Here is an 18,014-nt window from a genome sequence, read left to right on the forward strand (position 1 = left end):
CAATATTATATCCTATGAATTTATAATACTTGTAATTTATATTTGATATTACAGCCGCGACTATTAAAACTTTTAATTTTTAAAAATAACGTGTATCGCACCAAGCGCCCAACGTCGATTGTTCCATCTTTGCCTGTCTTTTATACCCGGCCCGTAATGGACAAACTATTTATCTTAATAACTCAGTAACTAAGCAACGGATAACATTTTGCGAGAGGAAAAATAGTCTTAGAATTTGTTCAAGAACATATTATATTAAAGACAAGAAATTTCGGATCACCCTATACATATATATCGCACATATCAAACATCTCATTGGTTTCCTTCAAGCGATCGCCGCGACGGTAATTGGCGATTAGCGCTCGCCGCGTGATTCGCACGCGGCTGCTACCCGGTTATGCTCGCAGCGATCGTTCGCTTTCGCAAACATCTTAAACGCATCTTTCGCAAACATCTTAATTAACTGATTAAATCCTAATCCGCGTCCATCGTCACAATTGCGACGACGAGATGCCAGCACGACGGTGCTGGACTATTCACACTCAAATTGTATTATCATCGAGATTTTCTATTCTGCGTGTGACTAGATTGCAATCGATCGGGGTCTCTCGAATACCTCCGCGACTCGGCGCCCAATGCGATTCTCGCCGAGCGGAGCCGCGACAAAAAAGCAGTACCAAACGAAACGCGCGACGTCGCGCGTTGGTGCTCGGGTGATTAGGCTACGATTTTGCGATCGTACGTGTTCGCATTTGTTCTAGAAGGCCGGCAAGTCCTCTCTCGATCGTTCTCCTCCTCTTCGTCCGTGGCGATCACGGTTGCGATCGAGACGGTCGACGAGTTCGTTTACGTCGACGTGTGGTACCTGGCATTTCTCTCGCGCGAGCGCCACTTACTGTTGGAAGAGCAAACAGAGAAGCGGCGGACGAGTAAAGTCGCCCCATGCGGGGGTGGTTTACGCCTGGATATTCTGGTCGTCTCTGAACAGCGACTTGCGCGACTTTCACGGGACGTCCTCGGATAATACTGTGGCTGGGGAAACGCGAAATTAATTACACATAATATTTGTACAACACGTGCGCGGATAGAGAGAGAGAGAGAGAGAGGGAGAGAGCGACAAGGAAGGATGCATCTCGCGGTCGTAGGAACTGAAAATCTGACGACGTGCTGCGCGACGGCAACGCGTTGGACTGACCAGCAGTCATGATGATGTCAAGCGACGTGTTAACGACATATCGTGAACGTCATTATTGTACGTCATTAAGGTATCATTCGACTTCTCCCTTGGATAGACCGGAATTAAAGGCCGGAAAGTCAATCGAGGGAGATCGTTTGCTCCCTGTGGAAGTTATAATTTCTGTACAACGAATTCTCTCTCCTTCTCTCTCCTTCTCTCCCTCTTTCTCTCTCTCTCTCTCTCTCTCTCTCTCTCTCCCTCTCTCTCTTTTTCTCTCACTTTGGAAATGTACACAATTAGGTCGGTCTTAATGGCCGCAGTCGCGTGGCTCGATTGGTTTAACGTAACGATAATAAGTTTGTTCCCGCGTCAACGATGCAGCATAACAATACCGTTGCGATTTGCATCGTTAAGCGGAAAGCATGCACCGGCTGGGAGAGTGCGAGAAAGTCTCCCGGGGTGCCGTCGATCCTCGTGAGACCTGCGGTCGACCGCGCGAATGCCTTTGCGCGGTTATCGTCGCGCTAATTTCCAAGTGCCGATGCCGACGAGACGAACGTCTCCGCGACGTCGGGAATTTGAGACTGCGGCGCAATTACGAGCGGAATTGGTGGTAACTTTGCGACTACGAGTGAGAGTAGAGACGAAGTCGCTTGACTAACGCGAGTAGCACACACGACGATTGAACTACAATTAGCAGATTACAATCCTCCTGTTTCACGTGATTACGACACGTACAGTATAACGACACATCGCGCGCTCAAGTTTTCGAATTCACAGCCAATTTGCGAACGAATGTCGACTCTGTCGGAGGTGATTCTCTCTTTTGCCTGTCTCTTTTGTTCTCTCTTTTTTTTTTTGTTTCTGCGCAAAATTCGCCAGATTTGGAAACCGATCGATTCTACGAGCGTGTGACGGCTCTCTCGTTTGTTTCTTTGGTGGAGCACATTGCTCGCGTCATCGTGCTTATCAAGGGCACGATCAGCCACTTAACATCGACTTAAAGCGCACGCCGGCAAACGATTATGAGGCCAAAATCAACGGAGCATCCTCGCGTCGGAGATGGCGTTTGATTGAAAAAGAAAAGAAATTCCGACCGACTCATTTCCAATGATAACTCGGTCCGATCGTTAAACGCACTTTTGACGCGTCGCTAACGCCGGGTGCTGCGACAAAACGGCCGCAACATCTGTGAAGAAACGTTTCCCAAAGTGGTGCAAAGTGCGCTTCCTGAAATCGTCCGGAGACCGTCCCGCGGGACGCTCATGTCTCGCAACTAGTCGAATTAAATCGTTCCTCGACGGCGATGCCGAGAGAATTTAACACGTGGCTCGCTTCCGGCCGACTTAAACGCGCGGTGGTAGTTTCTCTCTATCTCTCCCTCTCTCTCTCTCCCTCTCTCTCTCTCTCTCTCTCTCTCTCTTTCTCTCTCTCTCTCTCTGTCGAGTCGAAATGTTCGCAAAACTCGCGATCAAAGAGACGCCGCAACTACACAACTTCGGCCTTGACCAAGGAAGTACATTAAGAGATTTACGGGACCGACCGCCCCGAGCTCTCCGTCGTCGTCGTTGGCTTCCTCCGAGTTATATTCAGTCGAGTATCCTGCCAGGATATCCGTAAGGAGCGGGTGAGCAAGCGAACCTCTCTTCCCGCAACGGCCGGCCGATGCTTTCGCCATTCGGTCGGAAGCTCCTCTTCCGCTTCCTCCGCAGGGCACGATTTTATTGATCCTCACGCAACGCGCTTCCTCTCGTGCAACGGCGCTTACGCGAAACTTGCTTAAAAATCTAGCTTTGGCAATACGCGACGTATATGTATGTTGTATGTGTGTGTGTGTGTGTGTGTGTGTGTGTGTTCGCGGGATCAAATCCGGGGTGAGTGAGCGCGTGAGAAAGTCGGTAGAATCTCTCCTTTCGTCGCCTTCGTTCTCGTCTATTTGGCAAAAAAGTGGCGGAGGATGTCTCGGCGGGACAGAGAATCGTGTTACACGTTAACGAATATGTTTGGTTCATTGGTGCGCGCGCAGCACGTGTGTGTGTGTGTGTGTGTGTGTGTATGTGTGTGTATACATGTACGTATGCATGTGTCGCTCTATGTAGATGCGTGTTTTTCTTCTTGTACTCGTACATGCTCTTAAAATCTAAACACAGTCTCGTCTCAGAGACTGCTTCCGAACTCGCTCGATCTTCGTCGGTCGATGTGCTTCATGTACGTCTCGGAGTATATGCTCTTAGTTCGATCGTCGTATCTGAAAGCAAAATCCAAGCAAACCGGAAGTTACTCTCTGCACATAGTCGGCGCAAACAGATCCGTCTTTCGGCACGTCGAGACGCTCCGTTGCGCGTCAGCGGGGAAACTTACGACGCTTCTTTCGGCGTCCAGTCGCGCTTGATATGCGCGTGCATTTCTTTGAGGCACCCTTTGAAGCACGTGTTTTTTAGAAAACTCGAATCACATGAAAATTTATATACGGGGGTTTCTGGGCTCGCGGATGACGAATCCGTTATCAGATTTTCGAAATTCAAGATGGCGGACGCAAAAATGAAAAATCGCAATAATTTCGGTGACAATGGATATTGTGGGGTTTTTGGAGTCGCTGATTACGAACCCGTTATCAGATTTTCGAAATGCAAGATGGCGGATTCAAAATGGCGACCACAAATATGAAAAATCGCGATAATCTGGAATCCGCCATCTTGGAAAATGAATTTTAAAACGTGGACCTCAGATTCGTAATCAGCGACCTCAAAAACTAACCAGAGTACAATTTTAGCTAATTTAATAAAACTTCTATGATCCACCATCTTGAACCCGCCATCTTAGAAAATTAATTTTGGGATTTGGACCTCAGATTCGTAATCAGCGACCCAAAAAAATCTTGATTTTGAGCAAAACATTCATTCAGTTCGTGGAAAATTATTTTTTTTGTATTGTGTATAAAAATTTGTATTTTTCACATTTTGTTTATTTATAATAAATGGACAACTTACGCAAAAGAATTTTTAACCTTCCATGTATGTTCCCATATCATATAAGAAACTAAAAAACGCAAAACACCCGACAAGAATCCCTCAAATATGAAATATTTCATGAAAATGTGAGAATAAATAGGTGGTAAGTATATTTACCACTATGCCTCAAAGGGTTAAACAGCGAACGCTGAAACGTAAGTTTTCTCGTTGATGCGCGCCGCTCTGCATATTTTGCGCGTTTAATTAGGAAATTGTACGAACTTAAAGTGAAGTTCGATTTTAATTATGCTTTCTCGTCCGGATGGATATGTGTAGTCGCGCTCCGTCGCGCTTCCCCAACAGAATATTTAAAACAAAAAATAAACGCGTCTTGTCGACCAACATGCGCACATCTCGTTGCCTTGACGACTCCGTCAACAACGCCGCTGCTCGCGCCAGCGCCATTATTATTTAAACATTGCCAAATCTGATGAAGGGAACGGGAGGATGGGAGTGTCCATCCGGATGAAAAAGCATAATTAAAATCGAACTTCACTTTAAGTTCGTTCAATTTCCTAATTATGCAAGTTCTCGTCCGGATGGATATATGTAGATGAATATATGGGGATTTGGCAGAAGAACACAGTAAAGATAGAAAAGAAGACTGTGCTGGGACCGTTAGCAGACAAATTATGTAGAAAAAAGTGAGAGTTATGCACTTGAAACTTTACGTAGTAAGAATAGTGGACTGGAAAAGAGAATCCGAAACACTCGGTCTATTATAAAAACGAGCAAAAACATCGGAGGATTTACTCCAACCGGCCGTACGACGAATCTCATCTATATTAATGCCTCTGCTGACAGCAAGCGAAGTAGAGGCATGGCGAGTAGAATGCGCCGAAAAAATTGAAACGTCTATACCTGACGCTTCTAGTACGGACTTAACCCACCGACCTAATGTCTGAGAAGAGACCGAGGAATAAGGTTTATAATATTAAATAAAAAACGCGTCACCATTAAGGCGACGAAGGTAAGCTCTAGATAAAGATGTATAAGAGAAAAAGGACAGAGTTCCGGCTTCTCTAAGAAAGGTTTAAAAACGAGCATGGGCTAAGCGCGTCCAATCCCTGAATTTTTAAGACGCGCAGGGATGCGAATGATTACAGAATCCGCGATAACAATATTTGAACGCCGAATGGCGGTGAAAGTCTACATGCGTTGAGCGGTTGTAAGGGCGAGAAGAGTAACTAATTTCTTAGAAATAAGTTCAAGAGATAAAGTCGAATATGGACCTAGCTGGGTAAACAATACCGCGAGATGGATCCCAAATAAAATCATAATGTGGACGCGGGGATTTTAAAACGGCCACACCCTTGAAAAAACGCTTAATTAAGGGATGGGATCCAATATCGGCGGAAGAAATGTTTAACGATGAGTAGGATCCTGTATTGTATGTGCGAGACACGAAGCCAAGAAATCCAAAACGGAAGCAGTAGACGGAGAAAAACTATCCTCACGGTTTTGTTGACAAAATTGCCACCAGAGCTTCAGTGGTCTAGAGTATTGGGAAAAGGTGGAAGGTGTAAGCAATGCGAGCATGGCGTTGACTGCTGAAACCAGTGTCCCCTTCTCCAGGAGTGCTTGGCGGATAACCTCGCGACCGCCAGGGAAAGGTGAGACCATGCTGGATGCAACTCGCTGAAAGGAGAGGATAGCATGGTAATATTAGGACTAAAATGAAGAGGCTGACCGACAAGAAGCTGGTTAAATAAAGGAAACCAGGGTTGCATCGGCCACCAAGGAATCATCAATACTCCCTCCGCCTCGTCACAGATAATTTTGCGAAGGACACGCAAAATCAAAATAAATGGTGGGAAAGCGTAGAAATAAAATTTACTCCAATCTAAAAAGGGCCAAATCCCGATTCGATACGATGAAAATAGTCGCGTGAGAGAGACCACTCAGTTTCGGTAGAAACGATACGGGATTGAACATCCGCCTCTACGTTCTGCGTCGAAGGAACGTACGCGACGTAGAGAAATAAATCGCGATCCGTACACCAAGACTAAATCTGACGAACCAGGGCAGACAGATATGGAAATGAAATCGAGCCCATGCGATTGATGTAAGATAGAGCGGTAGAATTGTCGATACGTAAGAGAAGATCGCAACTGCGCAAATGAGAGGCGAAACAACGCAAACCGTGGAAAATAACCAAAAGTTCAAGATAATTAATGTAGTTTTGTTTATCTGTCGGAGACCAAAAACCATGTGTTCGAACGCCCTCGCAGAATGCGCCCCAGCCCGTCAAGAAGGCGTCCGTAAATATTTCCAAGGCAAAACGTCCCGAACTAATAAAATTACGTTGGGAAAAATTTGTGAAAACAGTTTTTCACCACAGAAGATCCTTTCGAATATAATCTGGGAGCTTCATTTGCGCCTCAAAATTATCATGTGACACCGAGAGCGCTAAAATTTTGCTCGCTCTTAAAGTTTGGTGTGAAGCATGCCGTACTTTATCGCAAGGCAGATAGATATCAAGGACTCAATAAAACTAGCAAAAAATCGGATCGTGCAAGAACTCGTGCGCAACATTGCGATGGTCCATTGTAGGAGTTTTTCACGTTTATCCCGTGGAATTGAGAGAGAAAAACTCTGCGTATCAAACACAAATCCCAGAAAGCGGCAAGTTTGTGTTGGTATTAAAACACTCTTACGCTTGTTAATGACAAAGCCAAACGATGACAAGAGACGCAGAGTTACGGTCACATTTGTTGTACACTGCTGATAAGAACGTCCTACGAGGAGAAAATCGTCCAGGTACACTACGGAGAAAAGACCTTGCTCGCGAAGAGAGGGCACCACGGGTTTCGTAATCCGTGTGAAGAGGTAAGGAGCCGAGGCAAGTCCAAAAGGTAAAGCCATAAATTGGAAGAGTTTATCCTGAAAACGAAAGCGTAAGTATTTTCGATCCTCAGGATGGATAGGTATGAGCAGATATGCATCCACCAAGTCAACAGAAGCGAGAAAGTCGTCTAGCGAGAGAAGGCGAACAGTCATCTTCCAATCCTCAAGTTTAAAATGAGATGCAAAAATTAACTCACTCAAGCGCTTTAAATTAAGAATAAATCGGCAGCCTTCTGATGACTTTTCTATTACAAAGGAGGATAAAAATTGACCTGAACAGTCAGACTGATTCGATTGCACCGTTTAGACAGAGGCGAGCAATTTCCTGGCAAACCTCTTGTTCTTTCCTGGACAAGCGTACCACGGGCTCTCTATCCTGACAAGGTGGCTAGTGGATGAAAGGTAGTCGATACCCGGAGGATGCTTGTAAGATCTTCGGGTCAGAGGTAATATCATGCCACCTGGAGAGAAAAATTGTCAGCCTACCGGCTATAGGTACCTGACTATCCGCTAACGAAGTTTCCCGACTTGGAGATAGAAGCCGAGCGTAGTGGCTGCTTCATGGGCTGTTGTACTCGGTTAGCGAGGACTAGTGGCGTGCGGACGAAGATCTTGCTCAAACGCCCCAAGGAAGAAGCTTTCTTCGGTTCCTCGCCAAAAGCCGTACCGAAACGGAGATCATCTGGACGGAGAGAGTCCGCTGTTCTTGGCGAGCAGATTAAGAGTAGGTAAAATTTGGGCACGCCGGGACAGCGAAAGATGATAAAAAGCATCGGCTAAGATCTTTGCTCCCTCCGTGATCTTCAGTACTGCAGCGCGTGCAGCAGAGACCAGCGAACCTTGCAACTCAGGTTGGAGTAGGTCCGAAATTGCTGCTCCAAGAGCATACAAGGTCATACCAACCTGATTCTGGTCTCTGCTGGAATATTCTTCTCTCTTGATAAAGGAATTGCTCCGCAATCCTGATCGAAGCTCCGGATTCAGCTTCGGAGCAGAGAGAAAACTGAAGGGTTCCGAGGGGGAATATTTTTTGAGCAGGAAGTCACGCTGCTCAGCGGGGAGGCCCTAACGTATAAGGTCGCGCCAGTCAAGAACATGAGTCATTCCATTGCAGCACCTCCACTTTATTAAGCTCGGCAGCGAACAACTCTCTAGTGAGAGCATCGTCGGACAGAAAAAACAAGCGACTGAGAGATATCGGAAGGCATAACCTCCGGGATAAGAGGAAGGGCAAAGGTAACATTATCTCTCTCTGGCGAATCTGCACACCGACGGAGTTATTTGACGGCTGCAAAAGGTTGTGTCGATTTTTCCGCCTATATTCTCCAAATATAGGTCCAGAAAGCACGTACACACCTGAGTGTCTCACTGGACTGGCCATTCCTGACTTGCAGGCGCTGCCACGCAAGAGACATCAGGGACAGGATCTACCAGGATGGACTCAGTCTCCGGCACCAAAAAATTATCCGACCGTGGTTCAGCGGGAAATTCTGCAGACGTCGGACGACTCGGCGATGAGGACAGAGGCGACGGAACAGGGGAACGCCGGGACGTCTTGTCCTCTTTGCGCTCTAGTCGATTAGGCGTCGATTAGGCGTCGATTAGGCGCGCTAGCTTGTCCTCAAGACCCACTAAACGATCCCGGGAAGGAGAACTCTTACACTTCTTAGATTTATGAGAAGATTCACCCACATTCAAAAAGACGAACTACACGACACTACTCGAAACGGTCCAGAGCCTGTTGTGGGAAGGAGCAACAGAAACACAATGGCGGCGCTGGCGCGAGCAGCGGCGTTGTTGACGGAGTCGTCAAGGCAACGAGATGTGCGCGTGTTGGTCGACAAGACGCCTTTATTCTTTGTTTTAAATATTCTGTTGGGGAAGCGCGACGGAGCGCGACTGCATATATCCATCCGGACGAGAACTTGCATAAACTCTTAATCTCTTCAGGGATGAATTAATTCAAGTCCGACGAAAATTATTTATTTTCAAGTGACATGAATATGAGACTTGTCAATTATGTAACGAGATTGCTTTGCTCTTGCTGACATTTGCTGATAAATTCATAATAATGCCCGTATTTTATTAACGATGTTTACATTAGAAGGAAAAAGAGATTGAACGCATCTGAAACGTACGGATGATTGTCAGTATCCTTGAAGAGATGAAACTCATAAATTGGAAAGGGACAAAGACAGCTACGGAAGCTTCAATTTCTCAGTTTTCATCGAGCGCGGAAAGTAAGTGAATCATTGTTATTTCTTTCTCGATCACGCAACGTGTGTTTCGTGTATGCGCGTGTGTGTGTGTGTGTGTGTATGGGAGGGAGAGAGAAGCACGCCAGCTGTCGAAACAAAAAAAACAATCGCGCAATATCCTTTGATTCCCGCATAGCTCTCAGTTCAATTGTCGTCGCGCATCATCGCGGATGCAGTTCGCGCGCGATATACGCAGTGTACGTAATTGAACAGAATAATGGAGTAATTGACGCGGGGGAATGAAAATGGAGATACATGACGCCATACATCGCGAGATTAAATTAGGTTTAATTTATGGGTTTAATGATCATTTCTCGGAATATACGGAATGAATACGAACTCGCGATAATCGCGTGCGTTCGCCATCGCTTCGTCGTTCGGTATGTAAAACGCCAGCGAGCACTCTTAACCGCTGTTGGCGGTATAATAAAATATCGTACTCGGGGCAAACGTGCCGCGTCGAATATAATAATAACGTCGCGCGCGTTGGATTGCGCGCTAACGAAGCGAACGCTGTCGCTATGCTCTCCCGGTGCTAATGTGAGTGTGTGTATGTGTGTGATATTTCGCGTAACTTATTCGGTACGAATTAAGTGCAACGCGTTCGGATTAAAAATATCAATTCGATTACAGTCTCGAACGTGTTCCTTATCGACGCCTTCTCCGCGGGCGTTTGTTCCACTCCTTTTGATTTCTCAGGAGATTTTCCACGAGACACTCGCACGATATATTCCTTTTTTTCGTTTTTTGCGAGACCAAATGCGCACTTGGAAGCGACGCAACAATTCGGGAATAAGCAGAAACACAAGTCGCGATTAGGGTGTCGTTACGCTCAATTGAAGCTTCATGCGTGTAGGTCAGCCGCAACTGCTTAGATTGAGGATTATAGGCGTGAATTTCTGATTAGCGTAATTGCAGGATAGGATGCACTAGGATGCATGTACACAGAGAGGACGATTTAGTTGAATCTAACAAATGCTTATTTAGAATAGTCGAAATAAATTTTTGATTGATCGAACAAAATTTTGTTTGACGCAACAAAAACATTTCGTTGGAACTAAGCTGCAACAAAATATTTTTGTTGCGTCAAACAAAACTTCGTTCAATCAATCAAAAAGTTTATTTGGACTATTCCAAATAAGCATTTGTTAAATTCAACTAAATCGTCCTCTCTGTGTAGGTAACGCAGGAAGGACCCTCGCGTCTCGCCGAGGAGTCCTGAGAGCGAGTCGCTCTCGACGAAATCGGCTTTGCGATTTTCATCCATTACGGATTTTCATCGTTTGAATTGAAGTGAAGTGTGCGCGACGTTTCTTGTGCAGGATGTAACATCAACATATAGGCCAGTATGACAGGTTGCCTGCCTATTCGGATGATAATGCAAAGGTTGCCGAAAAAGTCACTCGTTGATAACGATATTTGCAGTGCTCCCAGTTATTATGATGAGTACAACTAACTTTGCACTGTGATCATTATCGACCGTTTAAGATGTTTAAAGAAGTGAAACTGAGAAATAAACATTACAGATTTAAGCAGAGTAAGTAAAAGTAATAAATAAAGAGTAAAAAATAGTTAAAGAGATAAATAATACAACATATTTTCTTGTTTCACGTAATTTTCTAATTTCTTTCTTGTGTCGAAAAGTTCGATAGAAATTAAAGATTAGAAAGAACGGTGTAGAAATATTTAGAAGTCTTATATGTCATCCATATTTCTACAAAAAGATCGCTTCTGATCAACAACAACTATCAAGCTATTTTCGATAACAGAAGTATCAAGATACAAGACTATGAAGCAATCACCGAAAATATGTCGCTTGATAGTTGTCGTCGATTAAGTCGCAATCAATGTTTCTACTGCGTTTCTGGTCGATTTATATTTTTGCAGAAAGCTTCTAATTATATTTCTATGCAGTTCTTTCTAATCTCCAATTCCTATCGAACTTTTCAACGCAAGAAAGAAATTAAGAAATTATGTAAAACAAGAAAATATATTGTTGTATCGTTTATCTCCTTAACTATTACTCTTATTTACTTTTCTTCCGTAATGTGTCCGTAATGTTTATTTCTCAGTCTCACTCTTTTAAACACCTTTTTTATTTCAACGAAGCTGAACTCCTGTCATAAACGGTCGATAAACTGTCATAACCATTGGATAAAGAACATAAGGAAAGAGCATATTGCGATATTGCCCGGAGTATCGATAATCGAACTAGACATAAATACAACATATAGCTATGAAGTTACCAGAAGCAAAATACTCGTATTGGCGATATAACTCGAATAGTTGGGAGCGTAATATACAAAGAAGCGTAAAAATGTTTTCGAGATATGCTCTTGATTATGAACATTATATATTCTCAAAAAGTACGATGTAACATTATATATTAGATAATAAAATTATCTTTTATACTGGAATTTTAAGTTAATACATACAATTACTTCATTTTAGATTTAAATATATTTAACAATATGTATGATATGTTTCCGCACATCCATTTCTTTCACGATATCCTACACACACAACAGCCATTAACCATTATTTTAATGAAAAATATTTTTAGCAGTGAGTAAAACTCTGTAATATGTATATAACCTTGTTCACTTTATAGGGCAGGTTGTTCAAATTCCTTAATAAGTTAATTGATAGTTAAATCATATGTCTACCTTTGTCTAAATTGAAAGAGAAACAAAGATAAACATATGATTTAACTATCAGTTAACTTAACAAGAACAAGTTGGAATAGCCTCAGTCTGATTTCAGTCTTCTCAATTACCGTTCCTCTCTCTCTCTCTCTCTCTCTCTCTCTCTCTCTCTCTCTCTCTCTCTCTCTCTCTCTCTCTCTCTCTCTCTCTCTCTCTCCCCCTCTCTCTCTCTCTCCCTCTCTCTCTCTTTTCCCTATGGGCAGTCGATTCGACTTGCAATAATTGAATACTCGTTTTCAGTATAATAGTATGACATTACATCCGTCGCATCCTCTTCCATGTATTTTGCCGATGTGCTCCTTTCTTATATTCTTTATTCAAAGTTTATAACGATCACAGTACAAAGTCAGTTGCACTCGTCACAACTGGGAGCACTGTAAATATCATTATCAACAAAGTCGGCGAGTGACTTTTTCGGCAACCACTGTATTATGGTCAGAATAGGGGAAGGCAACCCGTCATACTACCCAATCTATATGTGAATGTTACATCCTGTACAAAAGGAAACGAGATTTTTCGCGCAATAGACACGATTTCTCGGCTGTTACAGTGTCGTTTGTCACGGAAGTAAAGAGGAGCTCTTTAGACCGAATCGCTATCGAGTCGGACGACCGTCCAGACGCGGCGATTGAATACTTTCTAGTCAAATTCAAATCGAAAGCGAGTGTCCATTCCGGAAGCGCTTGAGCGGATCCCGCTGATTCGGATATCCGTAAATCTGCTCTGTGGCGATGGACGGCGCGCTATCGATGACACGGATCGTTCAAAGTCCCGATACCGTCAAGGGCGACTTCTTATCGCGGGATGAGGCGGCAAGAGGGTAGCAAGAAAGGCAAGAAAGAAAGGAAATGGAAGGCTGCGAACGCAGCGATACGAACGTTCAGCAGAAAAGGGAGGTGTCTCAGAAGGGAAGAAAGCGATAGAATGAAGTGCATACCTCGATGTGTCAGACCAGATCGTACCTGAGGGATGGCCGACGGAAGTCCAGCGCTTCGAGGTCGGACGGCTCCCGTCTGCAGAGCGAGCAGAAGGCGCACTGCAGGGTGTTTTTGAACGCTTCCCGAAAGTCGCGGTTAAAGTACGCGTATATCAGTGGGTTCAACGCTGAATTCGTGTATCCGATCCAGAAGAGGATCGCGATCACGATGTCGGGGCACGGACAGCTCTCGCCGCACAGCGCCGTACTGACGTACCTGACACAACAGCACGGGATTGACGTTTATTCGTTTGTGCAGACGCGTCGGGAAGACGCGGAAAGAGCGAGAAAGTAATCGATCGCGACTTCGAGTTTCCGAAGCGGTGTCGGAAATACGCCAAGCGATTTGTACACAAGCGTCCACGTTTGCACCCTGACGTTTCAAATTCTCTCTCTCTCTCTCCCTCTCTCTCTCCCCCTCTTCCCCCTCCTCCTCTCTCTCTCTCTCTCTTTCTGCTCTTCTCTTTCGCACCACCTCTGTAAAAACGCACATATCGCACGACTCGAGCCTCTTGGCGAAATTCCCAATCTCGTGGCGTAAAGCGCCCGCGAAATGACTCATTAACGCGAGCTAAGAAACTCGTTAATGCAAACGATCGGACATTGACTGATACGGACCCGACGCGTTTCGGAGAGCGAACGGGTAGACCTCTGTCGCCGGCGGCGGACTATTGAAATTAATCAATCCTTATCGTCATTATAACGCGGACCCGACGAGTACTTTAGACGTTGATTAATTTTTAAACTCGAATTTCGTGAGCAGCCCGACGCACGAGAGAGCCAATTTACGCTCGGCTCCAATTTCTCCGAGCGGTTCGCGACATGGCAAGATCCTGAAAGATTCTCCGGAAGAATAGTAGTCCGACGTAGTAGGAGACGCGCGCTCTCCCGTTTCCACAGCGGCGAATTTCCCACACGAGACGCCTTTCGCGGAAATGCTTCGCATTAACGCGAGCTGAGAAGATCTGATTAGAGTGAACGATCGCGCGTCGGACTCGCGAGCTGCTCGACATGTGTGTGACGCGCGTTACCGCGCTGCAAAGAGTAAAAGGCTGCCTGGAGCGCGCGTGAGCGCGCGCCCGCGAGTACATAAAACTTAATCAATCCTTATCACGCTGCAATGCGAGCACTTGGCGACGCACGCCGCGGGTGAGCTTAGCGCTCGCTCGCCCGCTCGCACGTACGTACCAGAGAAAAAATGGCAGCCAGCAGAGGATGAAGGTACCCATGATGATACTCAACGTCCTCGCCGCCTTGTGCTCCCTCTTCATTTTCATCATGTTTTTGTCCTTGGTGGGAGTGTGCAGGTGATCGGTGTTGATCTCGTTGAGGGTGAGTGTTTTTGAGGAACCGCCGCTGTTGAGCTCGCCGTTGAGATTATTGAGATCCTTGCTCGGCCGGTGGCTGAGCAGCATGGCGTTGCCCATCCTGCTGTGCATCTGCTTCTCTTGACGATTCGCCTCGCGGAATATCGCGTAATACGTGACTGTCATGATGGTGCACGGTATCCAGAAGGATATACTCGACGACAGTATCGCGTAGATCTTGTTGACTTTGAACTCGCACAGTTCGGGGTGCTTGTGACGGTGCACGCTGTTCTCGGCGGTGGTGTCCCAGCCGTAGAAAATTGGCACGAAAGAAATGATGGCCGGCGAGAGCCAACAGGCGAGCAGCATGAACGCCACCACTCGCTTTGTCATGTTAATGGGATACTTGAGCGGCTTGACGATCGCGTAGTAACGATCCACCGAAATGCACATCAGATGGAGTATCGAGCTGGTGCTGAAGTAGACGTCCAGGGAGTTCCACACGTCGCACATAAAGTAGCCGAAGAGCCATCGCCCGGTCACCTGCACGCTCGCGTTGAACGTCATCGCGAACATCGCGACCAACATGTCCGCGAGCGCTAATGAGACGACAAAGTAGTTGGTGATGATGCGCAGCTTCCTGTGCCGCATCACCGACACCATCACCAGGAGATTGCCAAAGAGGGCCGTGGCGATGATCGAACCGAGGATGCAGCCCTTCAAGATCGCCAACGACATGACCGGCCAACTGCCAACCTCCACGGCATTAACGGCGGTGCCGTTGGCGCAGGAGTCCTCCTCGGTCGAGGTGACGTCCAGCAGCGACGGCACGTCGAACGAGGGTACCTCCGCCGGCTCGAACGTCGTCTTCGCGGTCATCCTCGACGGTCACTCCCTTGCTCCTTCCTCTTGTTCTTTCTTTCTCTCCTTCCCTTTTGTCTCTCTTTCCCACTCTCTCTCTCTTTCTCCCTCTCTCTCTCTCTCCCCCCCCCTCTCTCTCTCTCTCTCTCTCTCTCTCTCTCTCGTTCGATCGTTCACGGCACGGATCTTCCCGAGAAGGTGACTTTAGGTCACGGAGGTTCCGATCAATCGACGCACCAGGTAGACGTTCATTTTCGACTCGGGGCAGAAGACGTGGTCTTCTCTGTTGCGCTTCTTCCTCCTTTCCTCTTTTCTTCGGCTGGCCAGCCAGCGAAATTCACGGACTCTGGGAAGCCGACCCTCGCGGCAGAGAGCAAAGTGCCCCGCAAAGGAGCCGCGGCTCGTTTCCGGTTGAAGTCGTCGTTGTCGTCGTCGTCGTCGTCGTTGTCGTGCGTACAACGCTCTCGCGGATCTGAAAATAGAAAAGAGACACGTTTTTCACCGGAGATTGGCCGAGATCTACCTCGATTCGTTATCGCGCAAGCGGGTGAGTCAACGAGAAACGGAAACCCCTTTCTCTCTTTCATCAGGAGTGAAAAGCGATTGCAAATTGCGCTTAATTCGGGCGCGGGAATCGGCACGAAATTGCGCGACGTTGATAAAAATTTCATCTCGAAACACTCGCGCGGCGTCTCGTTATTTTTATAACTCCGCGTCGAGGGAGTGACGGGCGGGTACCCTCTCGAGAAATTATAGCAACGTTAATAAGTCGTCACGCCCGGCCTTCTTAGTTCTCAGTAGTAAGGTCTTTAGCGCTTGAATTGGTAATTTCATTCGCGCAAGGTAAATACGACGAGTAATTAGCGTGTATAATGGTCGTCGTTGGGTGTCTGCGAGCTCTGAATCGTTTTATTCTGTCGCAAATCCGATAACTGCTTCATACTCGGACTAATTAACTGCTGTAGGACGCACGCGATAAGTTGGGCAGAAGGAAAACAGAATACGACGAGTAATCCGGATCTGTCCTCGCGTTAGATTCCATCTCGAGCGCTTTTGCGTCGCGTGTCTAGGAAATGTCTAGGAAGTTTCCAAGGCTTTCATAAGAATTCTTTGATGATCTGTCTGATATATTCCTCCGCACGATATTTAATATTAGGAAGTTGAATTAATTCTGCTCTTATTTTGTCAACTTTTTTATCTTTATTTTAAAAAAATAGACAAGCTTACATCAATTAAAATATTTTCCGTTGTTAGCTGTGACTTTTTTCCATCTTTCTAGCAACATAACAATTCCGCGACGATAGAACCATCTGTCTTTCGAAGCAATCCAATCAGGCACCCATTTTTGCACATCTTCGTAATTATTGAAGTACGTATCTGCCAACGCGTGTTACATCGATCGGAAGATAGATGGTAATCAGATGGTGCTAGGTCTGGAAAATACGCTGGGTGCGGAAGGATTTTTTCCTATTCGAGCTCTAACAATGTTTGTTTAACGATTGAAGTAACATGTGAATGAGCATTACCGTGCAAAAGAATCACTTTGCGTCTATTGCTGGCTATCGCTGGCCTTTTTTGCATCAATTCATCATTCAATTTGTCCAATTGTTGCTGATATCCCTTCCCCGTAACTGTTTCATTCGGTTTTAGAAGCTCATAATACACCACACTTTCCACTCCCACCAAATACAGAGCATTGCTTTGTGGCCGTGAATGTCCCGTTCTGGTGTCGAAGTTGTCCTGGATCAACACACGATTTTTTTCGCTTTGGATTATCAAAATAAATCTGCTTTTCATCTCCAGTTACAATTCGCCACCAAAAATTTTTTTTCTGTCTAGCAAACAAAGACATGGTAATATTCAAACGATTTACAATGGCACTTTCACTTAATTTATGTGGAACCTATTTACTTTCCTTTTGAATATTTCCCGTGGCGTGTCGGCGTTTAAAAATTATTGATTTATCGACGTTAAGTTGTTCAGCCAATTGTTTTTCTGTTTGAACGATATTTTCATTCAATAATGCTTGCTATCTAGGGTCTTCGAATTTGTTTGGTTGATATGTAAGTTCTATGTCACTCAAATCAAAATCACCACTTTTGAATCGTTAAAGCCAAAATTTATAGTTGGGATATTAGGTGTAATACAAATGAATAATCAAAATTATTTCAAGCAGTTATGAAATCAATTTTAAATTGAATAGATTTTCCCGCTCTTTTGTGATTATGCAATGCTGACATATAGCTATTAAAAAGAACATATAGTTTGGCGAAAGGCCCAACATAACCTTCAAAAGTATTCAGTTCAGTACAGTCGAAAATGGCAACAGATAAGGTGCATATCCGACACTGCATTCTTTACGAATTCCAACAAGGAAAAAATGCTGCAAGAGCGTGCGAATCGATTTGTTCCTTTCTCGGCGAAGGTGTTGTATCGTACGATGTGTGAGCATTTTGGTTTAAGCGGTTGGTGAAAGCGGTAATTTCAGTCTAATCGACAAACAACGTCCTGGAGGCCCTCCGAAGTGCGATAATGATGATTTGGAACAACTGCTCGCTGAGAATTCGGCACAAACACAAAAAGAGCTTGCAGAACAGTTGGGAGTAACGCAGCAAACGATTTCCAAACGCCTACATGAGATGGGAAAGATCCAGAAAGATGAAATGGGAAATGGGTGCCTAACCGCGTGAACTCACTGAAACCAACAACAAAAATCAACGAGTGGCAGCGTGTCTTTCTCTTCTCAATAAGCAGCGTCGAAAGCAGCTTTTTTGTGGAAAATCGTTACGGGCGACGAGAAATGGATACTCTATGACATTCCGAAACGCAGAAAGTCATGGATAAATCCCGGCGAATCATCAAAATCGCTTCG

At 45.4% G+C, this 18,014-nt stretch overlaps 1 protein-coding gene across 2 annotated transcripts; it reads right to left on the reverse strand.

The window, feature by feature from the left end:
* Positions 1-1,586: 1,586 nt before the first annotated feature.
* Positions 1,587-15,236, reverse strand: LOC105183596 (octopamine receptor beta-2R). Of its 2 annotated transcripts, none has more exons than XM_011141848.2 (3): positions 14,163-15,236; positions 12,961-13,191; positions 1,587-3,425 (listed from the first exon to the last, which is right to left on the reverse strand). In XM_011141848.2, the coding sequence occupies exons 1-3, from the start codon at positions 15,158-15,160 to the stop codon at positions 3,335-3,337; spliced, it is 1,320 nt and encodes a 439-aa protein (XP_011140150.2). In that variant the 5' UTR covers positions 15,161-15,236; the 3' UTR covers positions 1,587-3,334. The 2 variants fall into 2 exon arrangements, with proteins under 2 accessions (XP_011140150.2, XP_011140151.2); XM_011141849.2 differs by having other exon boundaries at positions 12,936-13,191.
* Between the last annotated feature and the right edge of the window lie 2,778 nt (positions 15,237-18,014).

This window comes from Harpegnathos saltator, unplaced genomic scaffold, assembly GCF_003227715.2.
Source record: "Harpegnathos saltator strain DR-91 unplaced genomic scaffold, Hsal_v8.6 scaffold397, whole genome shotgun sequence".
Taxonomy (NCBI): Eukaryota; Metazoa; Arthropoda; class Insecta; order Hymenoptera; family Formicidae; genus Harpegnathos; species Harpegnathos saltator.

Excerpts from the sequence above, each read along its gene's own strand:
- LOC105183596 (XM_011141848.2), bottom strand. The coding sequence starts at position 15,160 with ATGACCGCGAAGACGACGTTCGAGCCGGCGGAGGTACCCTCGTTCGAC. Across the intron at positions 13,192-14,162 it reads TGGCTGCCATTTTTTCTCTG|GTACGTCAGTACGGCGCTGT; the intron begins GTACGTACGTGC and ends CTGTTGTGTCAG. Across the intron at positions 3,426-12,960 it reads TTCCGTCGGCCATCCCTCAG|ATACGACGATCGAACTAAGA; the intron begins GTACGATCTGGT and ends TTTTGCTTTCAG.